General features: G+C 36.5%; 1 protein-coding gene across 1 annotated transcript in view; it reads left to right on the top strand.

Moving 5' to 3' along the window:
- LOC120534993 (C-type lectin domain family 4 member F-like) overlaps nt 1-28,000 on the top strand; it is a 42,568-nt gene extending 14,568 nt beyond the window's left edge. Inside the window, exons 3-9 of the mRNA XM_039762498.1 lie at nt 3,727-3,870; nt 6,968-7,066; nt 9,845-9,925; nt 21,635-21,691; nt 26,499-26,665; nt 27,021-27,121; nt 27,758-28,000. Coding sequence (XP_039618432.1) covers nt 3,727-3,870; nt 6,968-7,066; nt 9,845-9,925; nt 21,635-21,691; nt 26,499-26,665; nt 27,021-27,121; nt 27,758-27,872 — 764 coding nt within the window. The 3' untranslated portion in view covers nt 27,873-28,000. The remainder of the gene's footprint in view (nt 1-3,726; nt 3,871-6,967; nt 7,067-9,844; nt 9,926-21,634; nt 21,692-26,498; nt 26,666-27,020; nt 27,122-27,757) is intronic.

Below are 28,000 nucleotides of genomic sequence, written 5' to 3'. Positions count from 1 at the left end.
TCAGGTACTGTGCCATGTAATAATGAGCTATTGATAATGCTAAGAATCGGTGCTGCCAGAACATCCTTTGCACTTTTTACTAGTTTTGTTGCCAATGTATTCAGGGAACAAGTAGTAGGTTTTATTTTACAAAATTAAGACTTCCTGTACTGTTATAAAATTAAAATTTGTAAAGTGTTTGCATGCTAGTATGTGGTTTGCATTGTGATGCCGAGATTTAGGACCTTATGTTTTCGATTCTCTCATTAACAAAGTTCATAAAGTCTGTACTGCTAGTGTCTTTTGGTATTGTACAATGTAGTTCTGAATTCCCATTTGTTAAATCGGTTTCTGTTATAAACAGTTCACAAGTATTATTATTATTATTATTATTATTAGTAGTAGTAGTAGTAGTATTTTAGAATAGTAGTCTCCAAAACCTCTCTCAATGTCATATTATAATTTGATGTTAGCTGATCCTTTTCCATGATTTTACTTGACTTACTAATAATGTCTATAAATTTTGAAGCAGAGTTACAATCAAGTTGTAGCTCTGTGTTTGTTTTAATCTGTGAGTGCATTGTTAAAGACAGATCCAAATCAAATGCATTTAAGTAGCGATCAGAATAAACTTAAGTAATATTTAAGTTTTGAATTTCAACTCTAAGTTAATTAGATCTAATGTGTAGTTATTATTATGAGTTGAACCATTGACAATTGTACAAAATCCTGATGAATTTAACAAATAAGTAAAACATTTGCTAAAAGTGTCAGTTTCCACATCAATAAAATCCCCCATCAACACTTTGCAATCATAAATTATAGCCAAATTCAGTCATGAACAATGAATGTTGCCCTGGTGGTCTGGAGACTAGCACTACAATTGTGCTGAAATCTGTTTTAATATTTAAAATGAGTGCCTCAAAGCTTATGAATTTGCCTAAATATTTAGAAGCGGTTTACATTTTGTTACAATGAATTATTCCAAGGCCACCACCTTAACCAGAATCTCTAGATTTATGAAGGAATATATTTACCAAAGCAGCTTTACTTCCAAGAGAACAAATGTTTAATAAGCAATGTTTAAAACTGCATAGGTGTTTCTGAACTAGTGATCATTTTTGTCTTAATTTGAATAAAGTTACTATTACAGGTGCCCCAGTACAAGATCTGGTTTTATCTCTTGGTCTACTTATACACCTTATTTTTTGGTTATCAAGTAATTTAATGTTTGCATCAATAATGTATTTTAGTTGTCAAATACTGTATATATTGTCACAGACATGTGCAAATGTAAAAAGAGAAAAAGTAAAATTAAAATTACAGTAAGTACTGTGCAAAAAAGTACAAAATAAAAAAAATCAACAATAGGTAAAAGTTATATAACCTAGTAGTTAAAAACATATATATGGTTCTCTAAACGTGATGTGGTTTCCTCGCAAAACAAACAATGCTGAGTAGCAATTGGAAAATAAGTAACATTTCACAACAGAGGAGTTAAAACAACTTATATAGGATGTGGCAAAGAATTAAAAAAAATGTTTTTTAAAGGTTACAGAATCTCCTGGAGACTTTTGCAGGCACCAGAATTGCATCTTCAATATTCACAGACCACGTTCTGCAACAGTGTGTGTGTGTTTTGGTGTGTGGTATTATAGCTCCTTTCGCCCACAGTTTGGGGATTCAAATCTGGAGTTAGCAGGCATTCACACAAAGAATTCCCACTGTCTCCCATTAACCAACCAACAGCAAATGCACCATTCCTTGCCATCTGACACACTCCAGAGTTGAACCAGATATAAGCATCACGTGTACTAATAGGCTGCTTAGCCATAAGGTCTGTAAAAAGATCCTGATGATCAGTTTCATATCTCCTGGACATTTAATGCTGAGAACCTTAGCTGACAGGTATGGGTGGTATTCAATAGGCTGTGAGTGTGAACAGTGATAAGTGTTATATCCACTGCACAGCATTGTATTATTATTATTATTATTATTAGGATGACACTTTTATCCAAGGTGATTTACAACACTTGAGATAAAATTGATTATATATTTTTTTATTTTTCTACTTAGAACACAGGTAGGTGAAGTGACTTGCTAGTGGTCACACACTGTCAGTTAATGGTATTTGAACCTAAAGCGTCAATTTTTTTGCATGCATGGTGCAATAGTAATCTGGTCCCTGCATGTACAGATCTGGAAACAACACCGTGTTAGTAGCTACGCATTAGAACTGAAGGCAAAATCCTGGTGAGTTTCTCTTTTAGTTGTCTATTACTGAGATGGATAAAAGGGATCCATGCCTGCCCATTTAACAGCAGTTAGACCTGCAACTTTGTTTCTTGGATGCTGCTGCCTCAAATCCACCTTCCCAATTTAAAGGATGTAAGTGATTACATAAAGAGTTTTATTTAGTTAACTTATTATGTGCTCAAATTGTCTACTGGTGTTAAAGCTACAAATTGCCCCTTTTTACTAATCTATAGCTTACATTATGTTTCCATCCCTTTTTTAAACAATATAATTTTTATTAATATTGCAACATCGATTTATTATTATTATTATTATTATTATTATTGTCCAAATAAGAACATTTGTGTTTTTTTCTGATGTACTTGAGGTGACCTCTGTCTATCAGAGTCAAAATTGCAAACAAAAATCCAAATAAAAAAATAACGCATATGTCATTTCATTTGTTAATTTATAAACAAGATTAACTACTATTTTAGTCACGAAAGATTTCAGGAAACACAGTCTAACGAATGATCTTAAGTATGAGATAATTAAGTACTTAGAATTATGAAGCTTTTGGGAAATGCATCCCTGTTCTGTATTGAACAAAAGTAATTTCACTGCCATTTTTTTTTCAGAAAATATTTAACATAATATACCTACTGTAAAAGGCAAAGGACAAAAATGTATACCACAATGTATTGAGTAGTAAGCACAAAAAAGGATCTCTAAATAGACAGTTAGTGTTAGCACCCTTTGGCTAATACCAGCACATGTGCCAATGACAAGCTAATAGATATGTCTGAAAACATCTGCAACTTATAAAACCAGCCTCTGTTTTTCTTTAAGTCTCAGGCTTCCCATGTCTTCAATTCAAAAGGTTGGGCTACAAGGCTGGTTAGGTTTCAGACCAGGTAGTATCAGTCTGTCACTTGCCTTCTCTTGTGAAGAACAATTCAAACACCTGTTATGACACTTTTTCAATGTGAACCTTTCCTCTAGTTGGGTCACTCATAACAATGTACATTTGTCCATATATATTCATTTGTGGGTTGCCACTGTAACACAATGAATAGTGATACTATCTCACAACAGTTGATCTTGATTTCACGTTATCATGCCTTCTATGTAAATTTGTGTATTTTCAATGGACACTCAAGTTTCTTTCATCTGACTCAAGGCTTGCCATGTAGTTAACTGCCTTCACTGAAATATCTAGTGTAACTGTGCTTTTGTGTGCCTAGCAATGGATTACCACCAACTTCCTTTAACCTTAAAAAGAATGAGTGGATCATGTGAGTAAAGAATGATATACGTATATTAAACTACCAGTAATAATTTTGAAGAAGGGTTCCTATATATCCAGTGAAAAGTATCTTTATTATTGAATTATTAAATAATATCAAAGGATCAGATTACGTTTTGCTAGAACTTATTACGGTGTACTTCTGTACATAATTGTACAGAATATTTTAAAGACAACGTGTTGTTAAAATTATTGCCTCTCAACAGAATATGAATTTGATATTATCTATGCTGAGCTGGAGAATATGGAATCCAATGGACAACAACTCCAAATACAAGAAGACACTCCTAATCGAGAAATTAAAAATGGAAAATCCAAATACAGCAGCACTTCAAATAAAGCAGCTTCAGGTAACAAAAATTCCTTTAAAATGTTGCTATATCATATGCATTAAAGACTCAGTAGAAAATCAAATACAAATAAAATTGTTTTAATTTCATATTTATTGCAGAAAGAAAGCTCTTACAGAAAATTCATAAACTACTAAGTCTTTCACAATGAGAGGTTTATTAAACTTACAACAGGGGAGAATTACTATTTTACAAGGTTATTCCTCATTTTTATTTTATTTTATTGTAAAATCAACTCTTGATAGCGATGTGGTGCATGTGTACGGGTGCCGTTCTCATCGCTACCACCTCCACTGTCAATTCCCCTACCTCTTCATGTCTTAAATCATTTTTGAGGCAGATTGAAGACTTAAGTGCCAGCTTAAGTGAGAAATTAAATAAAATGTACTAAGTAATTGCAACAGAAACACTGACTTAATCAGTTTTAATGTGAAAACATGCCGACGAAAGAAGAGAAGAAGTGGTGAAAAGAAGAGCTGCTCAGGAAGCAGCAAGGGCATCAACCTCTGAGCAAACGAATGCTAAACATACAGAGAAAGAGGATGAAAACTAGGAATGCTCAAGTCAAGTGTATTCACTGCATGTTATCGTGCAGTCCGCCGTTACTGGTTATTTATAAAGTAGATTTGAAACTAAGTTAATGAAGCAGTATGGCTTTACCACAGAAATGTTTTTGTTCAATCTGAAGAGAAACATAAAAGCCACAATAGTAAAGCAGCAGGAGTTTGAAAACTTGCAGGTGAGGGCTGTGGTTATGAGTTTCTCATCTTCATTATTAAGCAACTTTTTTGAAGCTTTTTAGGCTGGATTTTATATATTACATAGTACTTCAAGAGAGACTGTTCTCTTGACAGTTGTTAATGGTCTCCTTTTATCTGCAGATACTTGCGTACTTGACATTATTTTGCTCTTCAATTTTAAACACTCATTAATCATATTATACTTCTGTCTCTCCTTTCCTCAATTGGTATAACTACAACAGTTCTTTCTTGGTTATTGATAAATAGTATATTGTTACAATTGCTAAATGCAAATCCTTTTCTGCCCCTGTTACTCAAGGTGTACCACAGGCATCTGTCCTTGGTCCATTTCTTTTTCTAACACACAGAACCAGTCAAAAGTATTAGAATACCTTGGGTTTTCCAGTCCTCAAATTTAATCAGGTGAAGTGCAATGAATGACCTAAAATAATGGAAAGGAAAAGCAGTAAACTGCCAGAGGTTTACATTTAAAGTTTAGGTTAGCAAAAGCCGAAAAAGGAAATAGAGAACAACTAATATGTTACAACCTACAGATGTTCTGCAGCAATTAAAGCAAATTAAAGTTGTAAGTTGATGCAAACAATTTGCATAGGTGTCCCAATTTCTGTTGAATACTTAAAAACCATGCCTGTCTTAAAGCAGAGTTAGAACAGACTATGTTACTACACCCTCTGGAATACTACTTGGACAAAATTATAGAGATAATGGCAAGAAAATGGCAATTAACAAATGAAATGAGACAGAGCATTATTATCCTTAGAAGTGTAGGCTTTTGATCTAGAGTAATTACATAAAAAACACACAAAGTGTCAGTGAGTACGCAATCCAAAGGCAATTGGAAACTAGAAGAAACTCTGATAAGAAGAGATCTGACAGATCCAAAGTCACAATCCAATCAGAAGACAAGTTTCTGAGGGTTACCTGCTTGCATGATAGATGACTCACAACACTTTCAAACACACTTTAGCAGTGGTTGAAAAAAGCAAATCTCGATTTCTACTGTGAAGAAGCGACTTTGTCCAGTCTGCAGTAGTCCACAGCCGGTATTTCAAGGCCCTATTTTGTCCTTAAAGGAATGACTTTCTTACTGCCACTCGCCCTGTCAAACCTGTAGCACAAACTCTCCTCTTCACAGTAGAAACTGGGACTTGCTTTTTTCAACCACTGAGTTGTGCTTGAAGCTGTTGTGCTATAAGGCACCTATTATGCAAGTTGATGACCCTCAGAAACTTTCTTCTGATTGAGTTGTGACTTTGGGTCTGCCAGATCTCTTCCTATCGGTGTTGCTTACTGTTTCCAATTGAGATTTGAGGCTATAGGATTTGAGACGATGTGCCATCAGACTTCCATGGCCTTTAACTATTCATAAACTATCATGCATTTTGGCCCTGGCTGTAAAGCCTGACTACTGAATTCTCTGCCCATCGTGTCTGACACCCAGTATATGTGCAGATCTTTCTTTTTACAAAGGCACATGCAGAGCTTGTACTTATGAGCAATTTTATGGGTATATTTGTGCATCTTTCTCTTAACTGGCCTCCCATTCCAGTAAAGAAGAGCAGCTACTGTAGCTCTGAAAAAAATCATGAATGGGAAAAAAACACCAGCAGGCCTTAGAACAGTCTGTCATTATTTCTTAATAAGATTCACGAAAAAAATGCTAACATTTAAACCAATACACTGTGCACCTACCTCGAACAACACAATAAAAAGTGAATAAAGAAGGTGGTCTACTATTACTCCCACATTCAGCTTTTAGAATCGTCTCTCATAATACTCCATGTTTAAAAATTTTACATTCAAAATATCCACATATTTTAAATAGTTAGATACAGCATACTTACCCAAATCTTATAGGGACATAAGAAGACAAAACATATTTTGAATAGTTTGTCACCTAAAAAAAGATACTGGCTGTAAAATTAGCATTTCTGCTTTTCTGGACCAAATGTTTCTAAATTTAAAAATTACTGTAAAAACCTATAGGAGTTTTTAATTTCTTACCAGACAGACATCAGTAACCCATACTTAAACTTATGCGGTGTAATGTACATGTTCAGTACCTATATTATCCTAGTACTAATGTCAGTGATTGTTTTCTCTAAAGACTTTGGGTAAGTTTGCATTTGTACAGCATTTCTGAATGCATTGGTTTTCAATAAAAATTACAAAGACAGATTTGTTTTATATTGTTACCAGTGCTGATATCCAATGCAAATCTCCTATAACATTCCAATAGAAAAGGTAATTCCTTGTAAGTGACCTGTTGCAACATTCCCAAACTCTCTAATTCAAGAATTATTATGAATGAACATTAACATATATTTTTTTACAAGTGACAAAGGAGAATGCAAAAGGGGAAAACACTACTGACTCATTAGGAAAAAGCACCACAAAAAAAGCTGAACGTGACATTAAAGGAGCCTGCATATCTGGTAAGAGTGTTTTATTTGGTAAAAAGGGCCATTGCTAGCAATTTTAGAAATAACTTATGTAATATTCACATGTTTAATTGCTGCCATGGCTGAATATCCTCTAATACTATTTAAATCAAATCAATAGAGTATACAGCAATTTATTTATCATATGTCTGCTATCCATAGCAGCTTACAGTGCATCCGAAAAGTATTCACAGCGCATCATTTTTTCCACATTTTGTTATGTTACAGCCTTATTCCAAAATGGATTAAATACATTTTTTTTCCTCAGAATTTTACACACAACACCCCATAATGACAACGTGAAAAAAGTTTACTTGAGGTTTTTGCAAATTTATTAAAAATAAAAAAATTGAGAAAGCACATGTACATAAGTATTCACAGCCTTTGCCATGAAGCTCAAAATTGAGCTCAGGTGCATCCTGTTTCTCCTGATCATCCTTGAGATGTTTCTGCAGCTTAATTGGAGTCCACCTGTGGTAAATTCAGTTGATTGGACATGATTTGGAAAGGCACACACCTGTCTATATAAGGTCCCACAGTTGACAGTTCATGTCAGAGCACAAACCAAGAAGTCAAAGGAATTGTCTGTAGACCTCCGAGACACGATTGCCTCGAGGCACAACTCTGGGGAATGTTACAGAAATATTTCTGCTGCTTTGAAGGTCCCAATGAGTACAGTGGCCCCCATCATCCGTAAGTGGAAGAAGTTCGAAACCACCAGGACTCTTCCTAGAGCTGGCAGGCCATCTAAACTGGTAGATCGGGGGAGAAGGGCCTTAGTCAGGGAGGTGACCAAGAACCCAATGGTCACTCTGTCAGAGCTCCAGTGGTCTTCTGTGGATAGAGGAGAACCTTCCAGAAGGACAACCATCTCTGCAGCAATCCACCAATCAGGCCTGTATGGTAGAGTGGCCAGACGGAAGCCACTCCTTAGTAAAAGGCACATGGCAGCCCACCTGGAGTTTGCCAAAAGGCACCTAAAGGACTCTCAGACCATGAGAAACAAAATTCTCTGGTCTGATGAGACAAAGATTGAACTCTGCTGTGAATGCCAGGCATCATGTTTGGAGGAAACCAGGCACCACTCATCACCAGGCCAATACTATCCCAACAATGAAGCATGGTGGTGGCAGCATCATGCTGTGGGGATGTTTTTCAGCGGCAGGAACTGGGAGACTAGTCAGGATAAAGGGAAAGATGACTGCAGCAATGTACAGAGACATCCTGGATGAAAACCTGCTCCAGAGCGCTCTTGACCTCAGACAGGGGTGACGGTTCATCTTTCAGCAGGACAACGACCCTAAGCACACAGCCAAGATATCAAAGGAGTGGCTTCAGGACAACACTGTGAATGTCCTTGAGTGGCCCAGCCAGAACCCAGACTTGAATCCGATTGAACATCTCTGGAGAGATCTTAAAATGGCTGTGTACCGACGCTTCCCATCCAACCTGATGGAGCTTGAGAGGTGCTGCAGAGAGGAATGGGTGAAACTGGCCAAGGATAGGTGTGCCAAGCTTGTGGCATCATATTCAAAAAGACTTGAGGCTGTAATTGCTGCCAAAGGTGCATCGACAAAGTATTGAGCAAAGGCTGTGAATACTTATGCACGTGTGATTTCTCAGTTTTTTTATTTTTAATAAATTTGCAAAAACCTCAAGTAAACTTTTTTCACGTTGTCATTATGGGGTGTTGCGTGTAGAATTCTGAGGAAGAAAATTAATTCAATCCATTTTGGAATTTTGGACTTCGAAAAAAGTCAAATTGGTTGGCAGGATTGACTGAAAACATGAACGAAATGACAACAATTGAAAGGAAAATGCCAGTGAAATGTCGGTGCTATAGTGTTATTACGATTCGTCATCAGGCCCCATGGTCAGAGATGATGGAAAGAAGACCTTGAACGTTGGAAGTCTCTGCATTGAGACTGTGAAAATGATGTTTTAGTTAAGTTATTCAATTTTTTTTTTAAATCTATACGGCCCCAAGTGGGCCCCCCCAAGTTCGTAGGCCCTTGTGCTTTGCACGATCTGTGGAATCCATTGCTATGCCTTAGATATACAAAATACAAAATATGTGCATGTTCGGTTAATTGCTAGTTTTAAATTGTCCTTGGGTGAGTTTAAGTTCTGGCTTTGTATGTTAGTGGGCTCTGAATGTTTCCTTTCCGCCTTGCATCTATGGCAGCTGGGACAGGCTCTTGTTCCTATAACTCTGAAATGCTTAATAAGGCAAATTTAAGAATACTATTTTCTTTACTTTATCACTTGAAAACAATATACTGAAAAGAGATTGTATATGTAATGTAGGTTTAGGAGTTAAAAACAGAACATCTGTTTATATTTGATTAACTTATTTCTAACAGTTTTTGATTTTGATATGATATACTTTATCCCCAAGGAGAAACTGTCATTTTGAATGACCTTTACAGGTCAGATTGAAGGGTCAGCCATGTAAACTGCACCCCAGGGCAATTTTCATTTTAAGGGTATTGCTCAAGGGCCTAATGGAGTAGGATCCCTCCTATAAATTTGTGATACTATTCCAAAATGACTTCAAGTAGGGACTGGCATTACTATAAGCAGAAAGCTATCACATATTCAATTTATATTTATTATGTGTCTGTTGCTGTATTGTAAGTTTTGATGTGAATCTATCAATAAGTAATCAAATTTATATGCTTGTTCTTTCAAAAATGTTAAAAATAGTATTACAATAGTCTGTTTAAAAGGTAATATAAACTTACATTAAAAAAAAATGTTTTCCTACTGTAGGTGCTCAAAGTGGATTCAAAATTGCAATATTTGGTACCATTGTGATGTTTTTTGTACTTGCTGCAATCTGGATTTTCAATTGTAAGTATTTTGTAATAACTACAATTAGGTCCATAAGTATTTGGACAGTGACACAATTTTCATAGTTTTAACTCTATATGCCACCACTGTGATTTGAAATGAAGAAATGATTACATGATTAAAGTGTAGACTTTCAGCATTAATTCAAGGGTTTAACAGAAGTATCATATAAGCCATTTAGTAATAACAGCAATTTTTATTCATGGTCCCCCCATTTTCTGGGGCTCAAAAGTATTTGGGCAACTGACTGACAAGCTGTTCCATAGCCAGGTGTGAGCTGGTCTTTTATTATTTCATTAATTATTAAGCAGGTAGAAGATCAGGAGTTGATTACAAGTGTGGAATTTGCATTTGGAAGCTATTGCTGTGAACTCTCAATATAAGGTCCGAAAAGCTGTTCAGGCAAGTAAAAACACTCCATTATTAGGCAAACAAAACAAAACAGACTCATCCAAGAGAAAGCAGAAACACCAGCAAAGGTCAAATCAACTATCTGGCATATTCTTAAAGAGAAGAAATGAAGTGGTGAGCTCAGCAACACCAGAAGGCTCGGACAACCACAGAAGACAACTGTCGAAGACAACTGGATGATCACAGAATTCTTTTCTTGTTGAAGAAAAACCCCTTCACAGCATTTAGCCAATCTAAGAACACTCTCTGGGAGGTAGTTCTATCATTGCCAAAGTCTACAATCAAGAGAAGATTTCACAAAAGTAAAGACAGAGGGTTTGCCACAAGGTTCAAACCATTGGTAATCCTCAAGCATAGGAGGGACAGATTAGACTTTGGCTGAAAATATTTTTAATGAAATGAAATTAAGATCAGTATGTACCAGAATGATAGATAGAGAAATGCTTGGAGAAGAGAAGGAATACTTCATGATCTGCAGTATACCACATCATGTGTGAAATACGGTGGAGGCAGTGTTATGGCATGGGCATATGTAACTGCCAATGGAAGTGGGTCACTGGTGATATGACTGCTGATAAAAGTTGCAGGATGATTTATGAAGTGTACAGGGCTATACTGTCTGCTCAGATTCAAACAAGGATGTGCTGCAAAACTGACAGGACAACACTTCACAGTAAAGAAGTAGAATGAGTCAAAGCATACTGTAACAGCAGACCAAGTGCTTTTCAAGACAAAGAAGTGAAATATTTTTCAATGTCAACTGACATCAACCCAATAACACATACGTTTCACTTGCTGAAGACAAAACTGATGTAGAAACTCCAAAGAACAACCAGCGCCTGAAAACAACTGCAATAAAGGCCTGGCAAAGCATCAGTAGTGTAGAAACCCAACACTTGGAGAAGGCCATGGGTTCCAGACTTCAGGCAACCATTGACTGCAAAGGATTTTCAACCTAGGTATTGAAAATGATTGTGGTATTCATGATTGTGTTAGTTTGTCTAAATACTTTTGAGCCCCCAAAATTGGGGGGAACATGCATAAAAATAGTTATCTTTTCTAAATGGTTCATACAATGTTTTTGTTAAATGCCTTAAATTAAACTGCAGACCTACACTTCAATCGCATTACTTCATTTCAAATCAATTGTGATGGCACACAGAGCCAGAATTATGAAAACATCACTGTTCAAATACTTATGGATTTAACTCTATGTGTAACATAAACTAAAACATGTTTAAAGTTATAGAGCTCAGTTTGAAATATATCTCTTTCTAACGTTCCTTTAATATCATTAATTGTAACCACAGAGCAGTGGTTAATAGTAATTGCGTCACAGGAAACTGAGTTCAAATTCTGACCCAGTTAATGTTTATTTGAAGTTTGCACATTCTTCCCATATTTTCATTTTTATTTTCTTTCTGGGCACTTTGGTCTTCTGTAAACATCCCAAACACATACACATTAGATTAAGTGGCCCACTGTGTAGCCCACTGTGAGTGTTCAAGGGAGCCCTGCAATGGATTTGTTGCTTTGATAGGCTCTGTTGTCCAGTAATTCTGAAACAGGATTAAGCATATTTAGCTATCAGCAAGAGTGAAAGGGAAGGTCTACAGGACGGTAGTGAGACCAACTATGTTATATGGGTTGGACACGGTGGCACTGACCAGAAAGCAGGAGACAGAGCTGGAGGTGGCAGAGTTAAAGATGCTAAGATTTGCACTGGGTGTGACGAGGACGGATAGGATTAGAAATGAGTACATTAGAGGGTCAAATAGTGGTGGCCTAATCTATACTAATAAAAGGCAAAGCCCTCACTCACTCAGTCACTCACTCACTCACTGACTCATCACTAATTCTCCAACTTCCCGTGTGGGTGGAAGGCTGAAATTTGGCAGGTTCATTCCTTACAGCTTCCTTACAAAAGTTGGGCAGGTTTTATATCGAAATTCTACGCGTAATGGTCATAACTGGAAGCAGTTTTTCTCCATTTACTGTAATGGAGATGAGCTTCAACGCCGTGGGGGCGGAGTTTCGTGTGACATCATCACGCCTCCCACGTAATCACGCAGTACATAGAAAACCAGGAAGACCTCAAAAAGCGCTGAAGAAAACATGCATTATATAATTGAGAAGGCAGCGAAACAATAAGAAGCGAGCGAGTGACATATACAACCATATTCATGAGTTCTGCTACTTGAAACAAAGCACGATGTAAACCTACACTTTAAATTAAGTTCATAGACAGGCTGCCGCTGGCGTTTGTAATTTAGTGCCTGCCCATATAAGGCTGTCCGTCAGCGGCAATCCAATAGCAAACTGCCATGGGTAAATATTCACGGGTGAAGGACTGTGCTTATGGAGAGGAAGATGAGATGGTCAGGGTAGTGTTTGACACAAACTCAGCGAAACTGTGAGAGAAAGTTTTAAGTGCCAGGACTAAGGTAACATTAAATACAGCCATGGACATAGCACGAGATGGCACCAGCACAGCTGGGAACCTTCGATGCATGTACACCGAGTGGCTCACGTGAACGGACGCAGTGCACAGATAAAAGGCAACAGTTCCAAAGAGCTGAACAAAACGAATTACACAATTGAAAAGGCAGCAAAAATATGAAGCGTCTCATACATACAAGCATATTCATAAATCCAACTACTGCGGAAACAAAGCACACGTTGGAAAAAGTCAATGTCCCGCTAAAGGAAGACAGTGTAAAAAAAACCCGTGCATGCAGTGTGTCAGGTCTCAGATAAAGAAGAAGACGAGCTGTTTATTGATGCAGTAAGAAACGAATCGATGAATGAAACCTGTTATCTTTACAACGATTGACAAACACGGAATGTAACTTGAACACAACACATCCTACAAATACGAACCTGATTGAAAGAAATAATGATAATCAAATCCTTGATGACAGCAACACTCAGTAACACTCACAAAACAAATACTGTATATTGACAGTCATGTTACGTTATTTTTAAAATGTTCCCTTTTCTTTTTCTAGCTTTTTTAACACACTACTTCTCCGCTGCGATACGCGGGTATATATATATACAGCAGTGTGAAAAACTATTTGCCCCCTTCCTGTTTTCTTCTTCTTTTGCATGTTTGTCACACAAAATGTTTCTGATCATCAAACACATTTAACCATTAGTCAAATATAACACAAGTAAACACAAAATGCAGTTTTTAAATGGTGGTTTTTATTATTTAGGGAGAAAAAAAATCCAAACCTACATGGGCCTGTGTGAAAAAGTAATTGCCCCCTTGTTCAAAAATCACCTAACTGTGGTGTATCACACCTGAGTTCAATTTCCTGATTACTGCCACACCTGTTTCAATCACGAAATCACTTCAATAGGAGCTGCCTGACACAGAGAAGTCGACCAAAAGCACCTCAAAAGCTAGACATCATGCCAAGATCCAAAGAAATTCAGGAACAAATGAGAACAGAAGTCATTGAGATCTATCAGTCTGGTAAAGGTTATAAAGCCATTTCTAAAGCTTTGGGACTCCAGCGAACCACAGTGAGAGCCATTATCCACAAATGGCAAAAACATGGAACAGTGGTGAACCTTCCTAGGAGTGGCCGGCCGACCAAAATTACCCCAAGAGCACAGAGACGACTCATCCGAGAGGTCACAAAAGACCCCAGGACAACGTCTAAAGAACTGCAGGCCTCACTTGCCTCAATTAAGGTCAGTGTTCACGACTCCACCATAAGAAAGAGACTGGGCAAAACGGCCTGCATGGCAGATTTCCAAGACGCAAACCACTGTTAAGCAAAAGAACATTAGGGCTCGTCTCAATTTTGCTAAGAAACATCTCAATGATTGCCAAGACTTTTGGGAAAATACCTTGTGGACTGATGAGACAAAAGTTGAACTTTTGGAAGGCAAATGTCCGTTACATCTGGCGTAAAAGGAACACAGCATTTCAGAAAAAGAACATCATACCAACAGTAAAATATGGTGGTGGTAGTGTGATGGTCTGGGGTTGTTTTGCTGCTTCAGGACCTGGAAGGCTTGCTGTGATAGATGGAACCATGAATTCTACTGTCTACCAAAAATCCTGAAGGAGAATGTCCGGCCATCTGTTCGTCAACTCAAGCTGAAGCGATCTTGGGTGCTGCAACAGGACAATGACCCAAAACACACCAGCAAATCCACCTCTGAATGGCTGAAGAAAAACAAAAAGAAGACTTTGGAGTGGCCTAGTCAAAGTCCTGACCTGAATCCAACTGAGATGCAATGGCATGACCTTAAAAAGGCGCTTCATGCTAGAAAACCCTCAAATAAAGCTGAATGACAACAATTCTGCAAAGATGAGTGGGCCAAAATTCCTCCAGAGCGCTGTAAAAGACTCATTGCAAGTTATCACAAACGCTTGATTGCAGTTATTGCTGCTAAGGGTGGCCCAACCAGTTATTAGGTTCAGGGGCAATTACTTTTTCACACAGGGCCATGTAGGTTTGGATTTGTTTTCTCCATAAATAATAGAAACCATCATTTAAAAACTGCATTTTGTGTTTACTTGTGTTATATTTGACTAATGGTTAAATGTGTTTGATGATCAGAAACATTTTGTGTGACAAACATGCAAAACAATAAGAAATCAGGAAGGGGGCAAATAGTTTTTCACACCGCTGTATATGTATATATATATAACCCGATCTACATACTCGAATAATGGATACTTTATTCGCCATCAGTGATTGTTTTGGTAAAGCCATACTCAGTGTATTCATTAGATGAACGGTAAAAAGTAAGAGCGAGGGAGGATGACTTATTGAGGCATGCAGGCTGTAGTCGCGTCAACTCTATCTGAATTGCGCGATCACATTTGAAAAAATATATCTTTTCAAGTTCTATTTAGTCCATATGTGTCAAACTCAAGGGCCGCGGGCCACATCCGGGAGATCATTTTATATAATGTATTATTGTTATTAAAGCCCGGGTATATGAAGCGCTGGTAACACAATAAACTACAGATCCCATAATGCAGCGCTTCAGCTGCCTTGCCGAACAGTTACCGCGTTAATCAAGTCTACCTTAAGATGCTGCAAGTTATTGCGAAGCTAGCTCACACGATGCTGAAGAGAAAAGTTGATTCTGAAAATAGAGCCTTTAAAACCGATGGGAGGCTGAGTATATGTTTACTGAACCCGTGTGTCTCATTTGTGGAGCTAATGTGGCTGTAATTACAGAATTTAATCTAAGACGGCACTATAAAACAAAACATCAGGGTAACCTGAAAGACCTGAATGCAATGCAGAAGATACAGAAAGCAGAAGAATTAAATAAGAATCTGACACTTCAGCGGACGTTTTACCCGTGCACAATCACAAAGTGATTTCAATTGAGGCTGCTTTTATGGGAGACACAACCACTTGCCCCACTTTCCCTATTACCAAGTAATGTTAAACCAAGTCGTCACTACGGTGTTCCCAAATCGCACTTTGCTGATAAACTGGCGCACTGAGTTTGCATGGCGCTTTGGTGACTTTGAAGAACAAAAAAAGTCCGTCTACATGCGGCTCGAACCTTGTGCATGTTTGGTAGCACATATCTGTGTGAGAAGCTCTTCTCAGTGATAAAGACTAACAAAACAGCACACAGGAGTCACCTCACTGATGAGCACCTGCAATCCATCCTGAGAATCTCCACAACACAGAACCTCACACCAAACAGAAACGAACTTGTGGCCAAAATAAGATGCCAGGCGTCCAGCTCTAAAATGACATATGAGCAAAGACAACTGAATGATTTGATTTGTTATTGCTGAAAGGAACACATTTTATTTATATTTCTAGGTTTTGTTATGCAGCATGTTCATATTTGAATTTGTATAATTTTGACAGGATATATTTTTATGGAGAGCAAAATCTTTTGGGATATTTAAAATCTAAGTTTATTTTTATAAAATATAAAATTACATAAGAGTAAAGAAATTTGAATGTTTGTTCTTTTAATGTTTACTTTATTTCTAACTTGTATAATTTAGACAGGATATATTTTTATGGAGAGCAAAATATTATAAGTTGTTTAAGGTTTGAGTTGATTTATTCAGGAATAATATTCCTGTCTGTTTTTACCATTCCTACCAAAGATATTTCTGTCGACTAAATAAAAATTCCTTCTATTAAAAATTTAAATATAACTTGAACAAATACGATAGTTCATAATATCCACGCAGACTTGCACGTAAGAGCGGGTGTCATCCGTTTTAACAAACAGCGTATTGCACTGATACTGAAATAGCTGTGTGTGTATATATGTAGATATGTATGTATATGTATATATATGTTTATATATGTGTGTGTGTATGTATATATATATATTTGTGTGTATATATGTGTGTGTATGTATGTATGTGTGTATGTATATGTATGTGTATATATGTAGATATATATGTATGTATATATGTGTGTGTGTGTGTAAATATATATATATATTATTTATATTTATATATATATATGACAACAACACTCATCACTCACAACAGTGACAAAACAATAACATTGACAATCATGTTACGTTATTTTCAAAATGTTTCCTTTTCTTTTTCATTACTTCTTTAACACACTACTTCTCCGCTGCGAAGCGCGGGTATTTTACTAGTCTATAATAATAAAAGGCAAAGCCCTCACTGACTCACTGACTCATCACTAATTCTCCAACTTCCCATGTAAGTAGAAAGCTGAAATTTGGCAGGATTATTCCTAACAGCTTACTTACAAAAGTTAAGCAGGTTTCATTTCGAAATTCTACACGTAACGGTCATAACGGTCGATAACGTCCGCCATGTTGAACTTTCTTATTTATGGCCCCATCTTCATGAAATTTGGTAAGCGGCTTCCCTGCGCTAACTAAAACCGATGTACGTACTTATTTCGGTGGTATGACGCCACTGTCGGCCGCCATATTGAATTTTCCAAACGTCACTAATTCTCCAACTTCCCTTGTAGGTAGAAGGCTGAAATTTGGCAGGCCCATTCCTTACAGCTTACTTACAAAAGTTAAGCAGGTTTCATTTCGAACGATCAACAACGTCCGCCATATTGAACTTTCTTATTCATAGCCCCATCTTCACGAAATTTGGTAGGCGGCTTCCCTGCGCTAACCGAAACCAACGTACATACTTATTTCGGTGGTATGACGCCACTGTCAGCCGCCATATTGAACTTTCCAATGTCACTAATTCTCCAACTTTCCGTGTAGGTTGAAGGCTGAAATTTGGCAGGCCAATTCCTTACAGCTTACTTACAACAATTAAGCAGGTTTCATTTCGAAATTCTACGCGTAACGGTCATAACGGTCAACAACGTCCGCCATGTTCAACTTTCTTATTTATGGCCCCATCTTCTCGTCATTTGGTAGGCTTCCCTGCACTAACCGAAACCAATGTATGTACTTATTTCGGTCTGTATAATGCCACTGTCGGCCGCCATATTGAACTTTTCAACAGTCTTTGTTACTTATGGGCCCATCTTCAAGAAATTTGGTACACGGGTTCCCAATGCTAACTGAATCCTACTTACGTACATATATATGTCCATAGCCTGCAGCTCAGTCACCGTGTGAGGCGGCGTTGGGTTCCCCATCCCAACGCCTCCCACGTTGTTGGCTGCCTGCCTATATAAGGCCGTCTGTCACTCCATTCTCCACATTCCCTTCCTTGCTTCGCCACAGGATTCACGTCTCCCTACTGATAACTACATTTTGTTTAATCCACGGCTTCTCCGCTGTTTTATTGTTTATTTATTACAATTATAGTTATTGTATAGGTATTTTACACTTACTTTACATTGTTCAGGTACCCATTTCCTTTATCATTCCAACCCCCATTACTATGTCTATCGAGATGATCACTATCGATCAAAGAACTATCACTTACCGAGTGGTTTCCATGCCCGAAGATGGCACCTACCTTTTCCATTCTCTTTCTTATATATTGCACGGCCATATCAGGCTCACTCTTGATATCCGGAGGAACATTCTGTCTTATGTATTGAATGACTGGGACAGGTTCAAGGTTTGAACTGATGATGGTACAGGAGGTAATTATACTACACAGGAGCACTATAAGAGTGAAATGCTTAAGCCCTTCACCTATGGATCTGCATGTGAGTTGATGAATGCCGCTAAATTGTTCGGTTGTCGCTTTCAAGTGTACCGAAATGGCCAAATATTTTACACCTTTCGACAACCGCCAATGCCTCTTAAACATCTTAGATTCACAGGTGACGATTTCAGTAGTGGACACTTTGATATTTATGAATGTTTAAACTCTCAAAAGCTGGATGTGAAGTTATCGATGAAACCGGTTGTATACTTACAACGCTTGACAGATGCCAAATGTCTCTTCAACACAAGTCCTACAAATACTGTCGTAATTGAAACAAACCATGAAACTCAAACCGATTATGACAGCAGCAATCCAAACTGTGACATTTGAAACAAGATTACTGTTCACATGGCCAACTGTACGTTGCATGCTCAAGAGTAAGCTCAGTGCACAGCTTGGTCATATTATAACCGGAGGGCCGAACTCACAATGTGGTATACAATGAGATCCTTAACAAATAATTATTGGTATATTTTCCCTCAGTTTAAAAAGGTTTAATTTTCTTCTTAATAAAACTTTTAAGGCAGTACTTCGCCTGTGCGAAGCGCGGGTATTTTGCTATATATATATATATATATAATAGATAGATAGATATATAGATATAATGTGTGTATGTGTGTATATATATATATATAAATACAGTATATATATATATATATATATATATATATATATATATATATATATATATATATATATATATATATATATATATATATGACAGCAACACTCATAACAGTGACAAAACAATTACATTGACAATCATGTTACGTTATTTTCAAAATGTTTCCTTTAATTTTTCATTTCTTCTTTAACACACTACTTCTCTGCTGCAAAGCGCGGGTATTTTGCTAGTAGTTACATAAACTCAACAGAATTTTCATCATAACACTAAAATCCATGTAGTGCGACGGACCACATGCACAGTTTGAAGCAAGTGTGAGTATATTAAAATCTTTTTGCTACAGTGGCAACATTTTAGAAAAGCGACACAAAAACAATTTTTTTTTTTTGTGAAACGTGTAGAATGTGTAGAAACACAAGTTATAAATAATGCAGTTGTTCCTGCAAAATCAACTCATAATTATGAAATATATACACACAGTGTATATATTTTGAATAATCAATTATTTTATATTAATACAATGGTTTGCAAAAACAATTTTTGTTGTAATGTAAGTTGAAGATCCAACAACCTATAAAACAATCATAACTTTATAGCTTTGCCAACAGATTTAGACATGTAATGGAAGGCATTGGAATCAGTTTACAGTAACCATTAAATCCTTCTTATACAATAAATTTAACTCTGTTAAGGATTTCATTTTGTTGCCACATTTAATAAATTAGGGGTTTCTAGTTATTTTTACTGCCCCTTCAATCCACTCTTTTCTTTTTTTGGTCAAAAATAAACCTAAAGTGATAAACAATAATTGTGTCAAAAAGAGAATACGGTAATGTATAAAGACATATTGAATTAGGAGTCAGGGGGATTAGCTATTCATTATATACATATACTGTATTATATACTGTAATATGTATTATTGCATATGGTGGCATGGTGAAAGTCTTATGGGGGCCAATTTAAATACTATACCAAGGATAAATATTCAGGTGACACTTCAAACTTGTTGTCTGCTTTTCACCCAGCCACACTCTATCGGTTCATCAAAGTGGGGGCAATTTGAAATTACATGGCCCCCACTACCCACACCAAAAACAGAGATGTCTATTGAACTGAAAGTGTTTATATCATGGTCTTCTTTTGCCTGTTGGCCTCAGGTTCCAGAGAGTCAACTGGTTTCTCCTTTGTTCATCCACACAGTCTTCCTCACTCTATCATTCCACTTACATTTTGTTGTGAAGGTCATTGAGTTTCGTCATGTTTTCAACAGACTTCTAGGTGTGATACTGGACTGACTTAGAAAGGGAATCTGGAAGAGCCTTCAAGAGTTGTTCCGCTATTACCAGTCCAATCGTTTTTTTCAGCACTGTGGGCTCCTACTTCTAACTATCTCTTCACCTTATCCCAAAGGTCAAGTACATGGGCCCTTAAGGGCTTGAAGGGTTAATATCACTACTCCTGGTATATGTAGGATTTCTTCATGGATCGATAGTCAATCTCCATATGTTTTTTTAGATCATAGTAGACCTGTAGAACCTCACCAGTTATGGCTGGCATAAAGATTGAAGCAAAGGGTACTGAGTGGCACTGCTCCTAATGGCTTCTTCCACTATAAATTGTTCCAGAACCTGTATCAGTTTTATCTTCTGTGTTTTTGGTTGGGGCTTCTCCACCTTCCTCTGCTTTCCATACTACTCTTCAGCCAACATCATCTGCTTTCTGGTCAGCTTCAGTTGAAGCTATTGTATTTATTCAGCAAGTGTCTCTAGGATTGCTCACTATTCAGATCCATTAAGCCAAAATGGAAAAGAACAAGTACGTATGTGAAAAGGGTTAGTGTCCCTCCGTGAATTACCCCTTTTAATGTGTTTTCTATTTTTCTATTCATTTTGTAAAGCACTTTGAGCTACATTTTTTTGTATGAAAATGTGCTATATAAATAAATGTTGATTGATTGATTGTCATTAATAAAACAGAAAAGTAATGTTTCATGCTTCAGCCACACTTCCAAGTCTCTGTCACTCAATTATTTAAACTGATGTAATTTTTGGAGATCCTTGGGGCTACATATCCATGAGAAAGCAAGGGGTTCACTTATTGGCTAGTTAGAGGCAGCATGACAGAATTCTGGGTTGGCCTTCTTCTAACTGAGAAAGTTCACAGTTAATTTTGTATTGTCATCTCAGTAACTATCCCCAAGGTAGTATTTGAATCTGTCTCCATAAAGCTCTCAACATGTCCTAGCCTGTGACAGTACATATGATGCAGAACAGTTAAGCAGGCAAATTCTTAACTATGTCAGGGTAGGCCTGGCCAGGGCATGGAGTGCAACTTGAAGTAACATCATGCTTAACCTACTCTTTTGAAAATATATTGCATATCATTTTCTAGCCATGCATATCAAATATGTAAGCATATATTGTACAGTAGATTACATTACAGATTTTTTTCTAAAAATGATGTAAAACCCAATAATGACAAGAAAATGTTGTACTCAATAAAATGTGTAAAATAATAGTTTTGAAATAATTTATTTTTTTAGCTCTAGGAATGACTACCAGCTCAGCTAGGGACAGTGAAAGTGAACATAACGATACAGGTAACTTTTCCATGGCTTAACAATTTTCCTTCATTCTCTTCTGTACTGCTAATAAATCTGTTATCAAATGATCTTATTTCACAATTTAGTAAACATTTACAGAATTAAATAAACATAACTTTAAATATTCTATAATAGTGTTTGTTTTATGTTGGGACACCTCTATGTTCCACTCTGCTCAGTAAGATCGACCATCAAAGTCCATATCCTTTATAATGACTGTTTCTTTTTTTAAACACATAATCAATAAATGTTGTAAAGGTGAAGAGAAAGAAAATGCTAGCTGCCCTCCAGGTCCTGGCTGTAAGAGGTTCAGGTCCTTAGATGAAGTGACTCTTTCATTTGCATGTCCTACACAAACACTTTGCCACTCCCTTTACTTTCTCTTTCATTTTCTGTGTACACTTTCTTTCCAAACTACTTCTCTACCGGTTGAGCCCTTAAACCGGGCCATCGGTAGAGACTTTAGTTAAAATTGCTCTTTATTACTAAACTCCTGAGCCCCAACTTGTACTTAAGAGCTCAGACACACTTGATAATATTCAGTGAGGACCCATATATTTTCACCAGAATCACTTTCCTGACACCTGCCTAGCCATCTTCCCATCCGTTATGACCTCTTTCTTATTATTCTCTCAAGATTCCAAAAGATTAATTATTCGAGAAGAATGGTTGTTCAGTGGTTAACACTTTTGCCTCTCAATTCCTGGTATGTTTATAGATATTTATGCAAGCGTGCCTGGTGATTTGGTGTCTGATGTGAGTAGAGTTCTACCTTGTGCCCAATGCAGATGAAACTGAATCTCTTATCTTAAGTACAATGAAAACGTCACTCTATCATGTATAAAACAGATAGCAATTACTGTACTTCCTATTTCTATACTGCCTATATAAATATGCATTTTCTGCAAATGTTACACATCTTCTGGATTCTGTTTATTATATTTTTAAAGATCTTCTGCTTAATAGTATTAACAGATTAGACCAGATTCAAAATGCTGTTGCAAGTCTTAACTGGTTGAAATCGAGTGACTACATCACCACTCATTTGTCTTATCTACACTGGCTTCCATTATAATACTCATGTTGTACTAGTACTGCCACACTACTGGCAAAAAATGCTTCTAACAATGAACTTCAATAAAAAAATAATTAAAGTCACACTATTACTAGGATTCAGTTGGCTGTGGATCACTAAAACCAAGATTATTATCATTGGTGGAAACTGATTAAAAAAATCTTTATTAAATTAAATAAAAATGAAATTAAAAGCTAAGAGTAAAATGAAAACTAAACAGAAATTAATATTGCATATTTGTAAAACTAACCAAAAAAATTAAAATGGTTGGAAGAGAAGAGCTATTCCTTCAATTGTTTAAAATGAACCAGTTACATTTAGAGTGTTGACCAACATTGTCTTTGAGCTGCATGCATGCACAGTCAAATACAATTAAACTTCTAGCACACAACATTTTCCTGCCACGTGCAAAGAAAAAAATCAGAAACTCCCCTCACAAAAAGTTTCCAAAGGAGGAGTGGTGTAATGGCCTCAATTACCAAACCTTGACATGGAAAGCCTGTATGACTTCCTTTGAAATCCTTTGAATATCGACATTAAAACGACCCAATTAGTTTGTCTATATTTGATTATAAGCTGTTTACAGAGGAATTAGTTAAGCAGTAACTTTACATCAAATCTTTCATTATATCTTTGAATTAACCTTTAGCTTGTGTTTTGTCTGTTGTTTTTATGTACCACAAAATTAAATTCTGAAACTGCCAGTCACAATCCTGATTACTATAATATACATTCGAAACTAACATTGTTTCTTTAATGGAGTGCTTAACTTCTTTTTTGTTAATTCTTTGATGAAAGCTTCTAGAAAGCTTTTTAATCACCCCAATCATGACAATAAGGATTCCATGTGGACCCCAATATGACAGAAGATATTTTAATATTCCTCTGCCCTCTACACCACTTCTACAATATTTTATATAATGAAGGTGTCTCTCTATTTTGCACGGCAAATAACTCAATTAGTTTCAATTGAGCCTGAACAATATTTAAAAAAAAACATACTTTTGAAGACACAAATGTGCCACTGACCCATCTTCTGCTTTAACATTGAGAAAAACAAATGTACAGAAAGTATTAAGTATGACATTTGTGTTCTAAATCTGTCTCATTTACATCTATTACCATGATGTTGGCTTTTGTTCCTTTATATAAACCGTTCAAAGCTTTCCAATCTGATGCAGATTTATTATATTGTTATATATATTGTTTTCCATTTTGATTATCATCAAGATATTTTCAGTCACTTACCAGGTACAGTTTTTCAGTGGTAGTTTTCTTATAGAATATTTAAGTGTATTTTACTCTGATGACATTTTGAATTTTCAACTTTTCAGTTGCTATATTGGGTTGTATTCATTTGACCAGTGTCACATTATACGTGACATCATTAAATTCAGCACGCAAAATACAGTGGTACTCCCATAGGTCTGTATCCTAGTTGTCATGAACTGGATACTTCAAAAAGGCAAAATGAGTGTGAAGCCTCCAAACGTAAGTTAAGAAGCTGACCAGGACTTTGACTAACCTGCCCAGAAGATGATTACTTAAACCCATTCAGGCTCCAAATACTACTTGCTGGCTTCAGCCAGAGCAGCTCCCAAAATAGGGAACGGGCAAAACAACATAAAATGTCCACAAATATAGCCAAAAGCCCCATGGGAGGGAAGATACAGTAACTGTCAACCCTTGCCTTGTGAAGAAAAAGGTCAACAAGGAATCTTAATCAATCGAAGATTTAAAACAAACAAACAAAAAAAAATGCAGAAAATTATTTAACAGAGCAAAAAGAGACAAAAGAAGTTGACTAAAAGGCAATTTTACAGCAAACAAGTCAAATACTATCCAGAAAAGTGAATCCTAGGTCGGAAGTGGGAAAGTGACAAAATATAAATCCAATAAAAAAAGAAAAAATTATGCACTTTTACAGTATATAACGCTTTTCTCATTACTCAAAGTGCTTAACATAGTCAAAGGAGAGCTGCTTCAACCACCCCAAATGTGTAACACCCACCTGGATGATGTGACAGGAGCCATTCTTGCATGACTATGATAATCACATACTGTATTAACTATTAGATGGTGAAGGTTGGTGAGAGAGACAGTTAGTTAATAAGAGAGAGGGGAAGGACTGAGAGGCCAGAATGGGCAACTGTTTTTACAGCACAGCATCTCCATCCCTGCACTTGGTGATTAGGGTCCATACAGAGACCATATGGTAAGCACCCCCTACTGGTCTTACCAACACCTCTTCCATCCGCATCACAAGCTTTTCCTAGATGGTCTCCCATCCAACTTCTAGCTAGGACCTAACATGCTTAGCTTGAGATGGATTACCTATTCAGCAGTGCTGGTGGCATGGCTGCAGTTCTTTCAGAAATCTGCAATAAATAAAATGACCTCCTCCTTATGAGCCTTCTCAGCTTACTTAAATTGTCATTAGGAGGGCTGACGCTTTGTGACATTGGGGTGGCGTTCCCTCTTACGGCTTCAGTCACAAAGAACAAGAAATAGAGGTACATTTAAAAGGAAAGTACATAATAATAGACATAATTAAGTAAGCAAAAAAATATTATACCTAATAACTCAAAAATAACAAAGCAATACAATAAAATATATAAACAATTATTAATATATAACACCGGCGGTGGGCTGGCACCCTGCCAGGGATTTGTTCCTGCCTTATGCCCTGTGTTGGCTGGGATTGGCTCCAGCAGGCCCCCGTGGCCCTATGTTAGGATAATGACTGACTGACTAAATACATAACACTAGTACTGGAATAAATCCTAAAACCTTACCTCATGTTTAGTTTGAATTTTGAAATTTCATTAACTGTTTTTGTCTTTGCTGTAATCCACTTCAACTAAGATTTTTGCTTTCTGTTTTGGTTTTGGTACGTGTTCATGTCTGAATCTCTGGTTGAACATTCTTTGCCACATTTCCTCTTTCCATATCCTAGTCCATTTTAATGTAGGCTACTGTTTATGTCAAAACAAGGTTGCACAGTCCTCTTTGGCTTTTTATCCAGAAGTTTCTCTGTGTTACCATTTGTTTCAAAACAGCATAAACTTACAAAACAAAGAGACCCTGATCAAGGTGAGTATTGTTATAGTTACTACTGCAGTAACTTAGAGGCTGACTCTTTGTGTCCTTATTTTGTTATGAAAGACAAAGGTGCATGGTATGGAATCAGAGCTTAAACAAGGGGTAATATATGTGTAATCCAGCAGTGTATCAATGTCAAAAAGCCGTGTAGCACAGATGTGAGAAGCAAGCAAATTGGACTGGGCTGCAATATGGACCATTTAGTGTCCAGGAGTACAGTAGGAAGCTCTGCTATGGGTAACAGTTGCTCCTGTGCAGTACTGGGATTGGGAGACAGTTGTGTTTTGCTGCCAGTTGAGGTGCAGGGCACCACAGAGTGTGAGGCCCTGGATTTAATAAAAGTTGATCCTTGCAATAAGTATAAGTGAAGAGAGATAAAATGGTTGAATGTGCAGAGTGTGATAACGCTCTGTGACTGGAGGACACCTACTGTGGATGAAAACATAATGGGTATTAGTTCTGGGTTGTAATCACCTCAAGATTAAACAACTTTAATACATATTACATACAATTTAGGAGAATGGCAATCATTAACAAATACATTGTGAAATGTAAATGATTTAATTCAACAAATATAAATGAAACACAAATGGAAAAGGTGATTTATGAATGCTATTTTTTATTTAGTTATGTATCAATCAGATGAAATTAAAAGTAACCAAACAGAATGGAAGACTTTTGAATCAAGATCATATTATTTTGAGAAGGAGCAAAAAACCGATTGGGATTCTGCTAATTTATTTTGCAGAAATCAAAATGCAAACCTTGCAATGATTAATGATGAAAAAGAATGGGTAAGTGAGCCTGTCAGTAATGTAACCATAGAGATAACAAACAAGCTAGTACAATACCACTGTTAGCATTTTCTTTGTAATTCCATCTATCGGATATTGAATGCAAATGATGCAATTAATGACAAAATTAACCAAATTAATAACATAAAGTGGATATTGACTCTTTGTAAATTGTACTTACTCAATTCAAGATAATGAAACTATTACCTTTTTAATGTATATTTATTCTGATAACTTATTAGTGCAGCATTAAACAAAAATGGTCTTTATTCTGTTTATTTATATACGTTTTAAAATAAATAATTAACAATAAGTTTCTTGTCAGGAAATAATAACAAGTTTTGCATTTTTAAAGGAATATGTTAAGCTTCACTATAAGGGTCCTACTTGGATTGGTGTGAAAAACGACAATGGCATATGGAAATGGATTGACAAGACTACTGTCAACTACAATATGTAAGACATTCAGTTTATTTAATTTATTAGGACAAATAATGCATTACACTGCTATCTTTTTAATATTATAGATAAACTAGTTTTTGATGACTGTAATGGAGGTTAACGGGCCTGCCTTCTTTCAGTTGCGAGAAGGTTCGTTGAGTGTGGTTCATTTATTTGACAGTAGCAGTGAGTGTGTATGCCTGATGAGCCCAGAATTAGGGTGAAACACATGTCACATACTCTTTGCATTATTTCACAGTAAAACTATTTCAACCATTCTATGATCTGCTTCTCGCAACTGAAAGAGGGCACCGTGGCAGATGTTAGCCGACTTGCTGACCAACCACAAGCGTTACCTGGTAGGTAACCACCCATACAATCAGATTGTGATTCAGACTACGAATGTCTTGAATGTAATTACCCTGATCTACATACTGTCAAATAAACGAACCACACGCCGTGGCGCAACACAACGCCATGGTCCGTCATCATTTCTGGGTTTACCTAAGTTAGCCAGTTGCTATCTGTCTCCTCCAAACTCAGTACTTTTTCTGGTACCTTCTGAAAAGTAAAAAAAAAAATCATTTTTAAATGATCTACAGCAAGTCATGATTTTACATGCTTGTTAAATTAATTTCCCTTTATTTGCAGTTTTAAAGACGAAGTTAAGCAACAGAGAAAAGCTAGTAACTGTGCCAATATTATAAATGAAAATTTATTTGCTGCACCTTGCAAAATGCGTTCCTACTGGATCTGTGAGAAGTAATATGTTATCCGGAATCTTCAGGACCATCCATCATTTAAGTTGAATTTGTATTTGATACCCAATGTTAAACAAAAAAAAACTACTGTTACAGTACAGATATCTTTACAATTGTTTACTATAAATAAATG

The sequence above is a fragment of the Polypterus senegalus genome, chromosome 9 (genome assembly GCF_016835505.1).
Source record: "Polypterus senegalus isolate Bchr_013 chromosome 9, ASM1683550v1, whole genome shotgun sequence".
Classification (NCBI taxonomy): Eukaryota; Metazoa; Chordata; class Cladistia; order Polypteriformes; family Polypteridae; genus Polypterus; species Polypterus senegalus.
The sequence above is the reverse complement of the archived record's forward strand: the minus strand, read 5'-3'. Positions and strand labels throughout refer to the sequence as shown.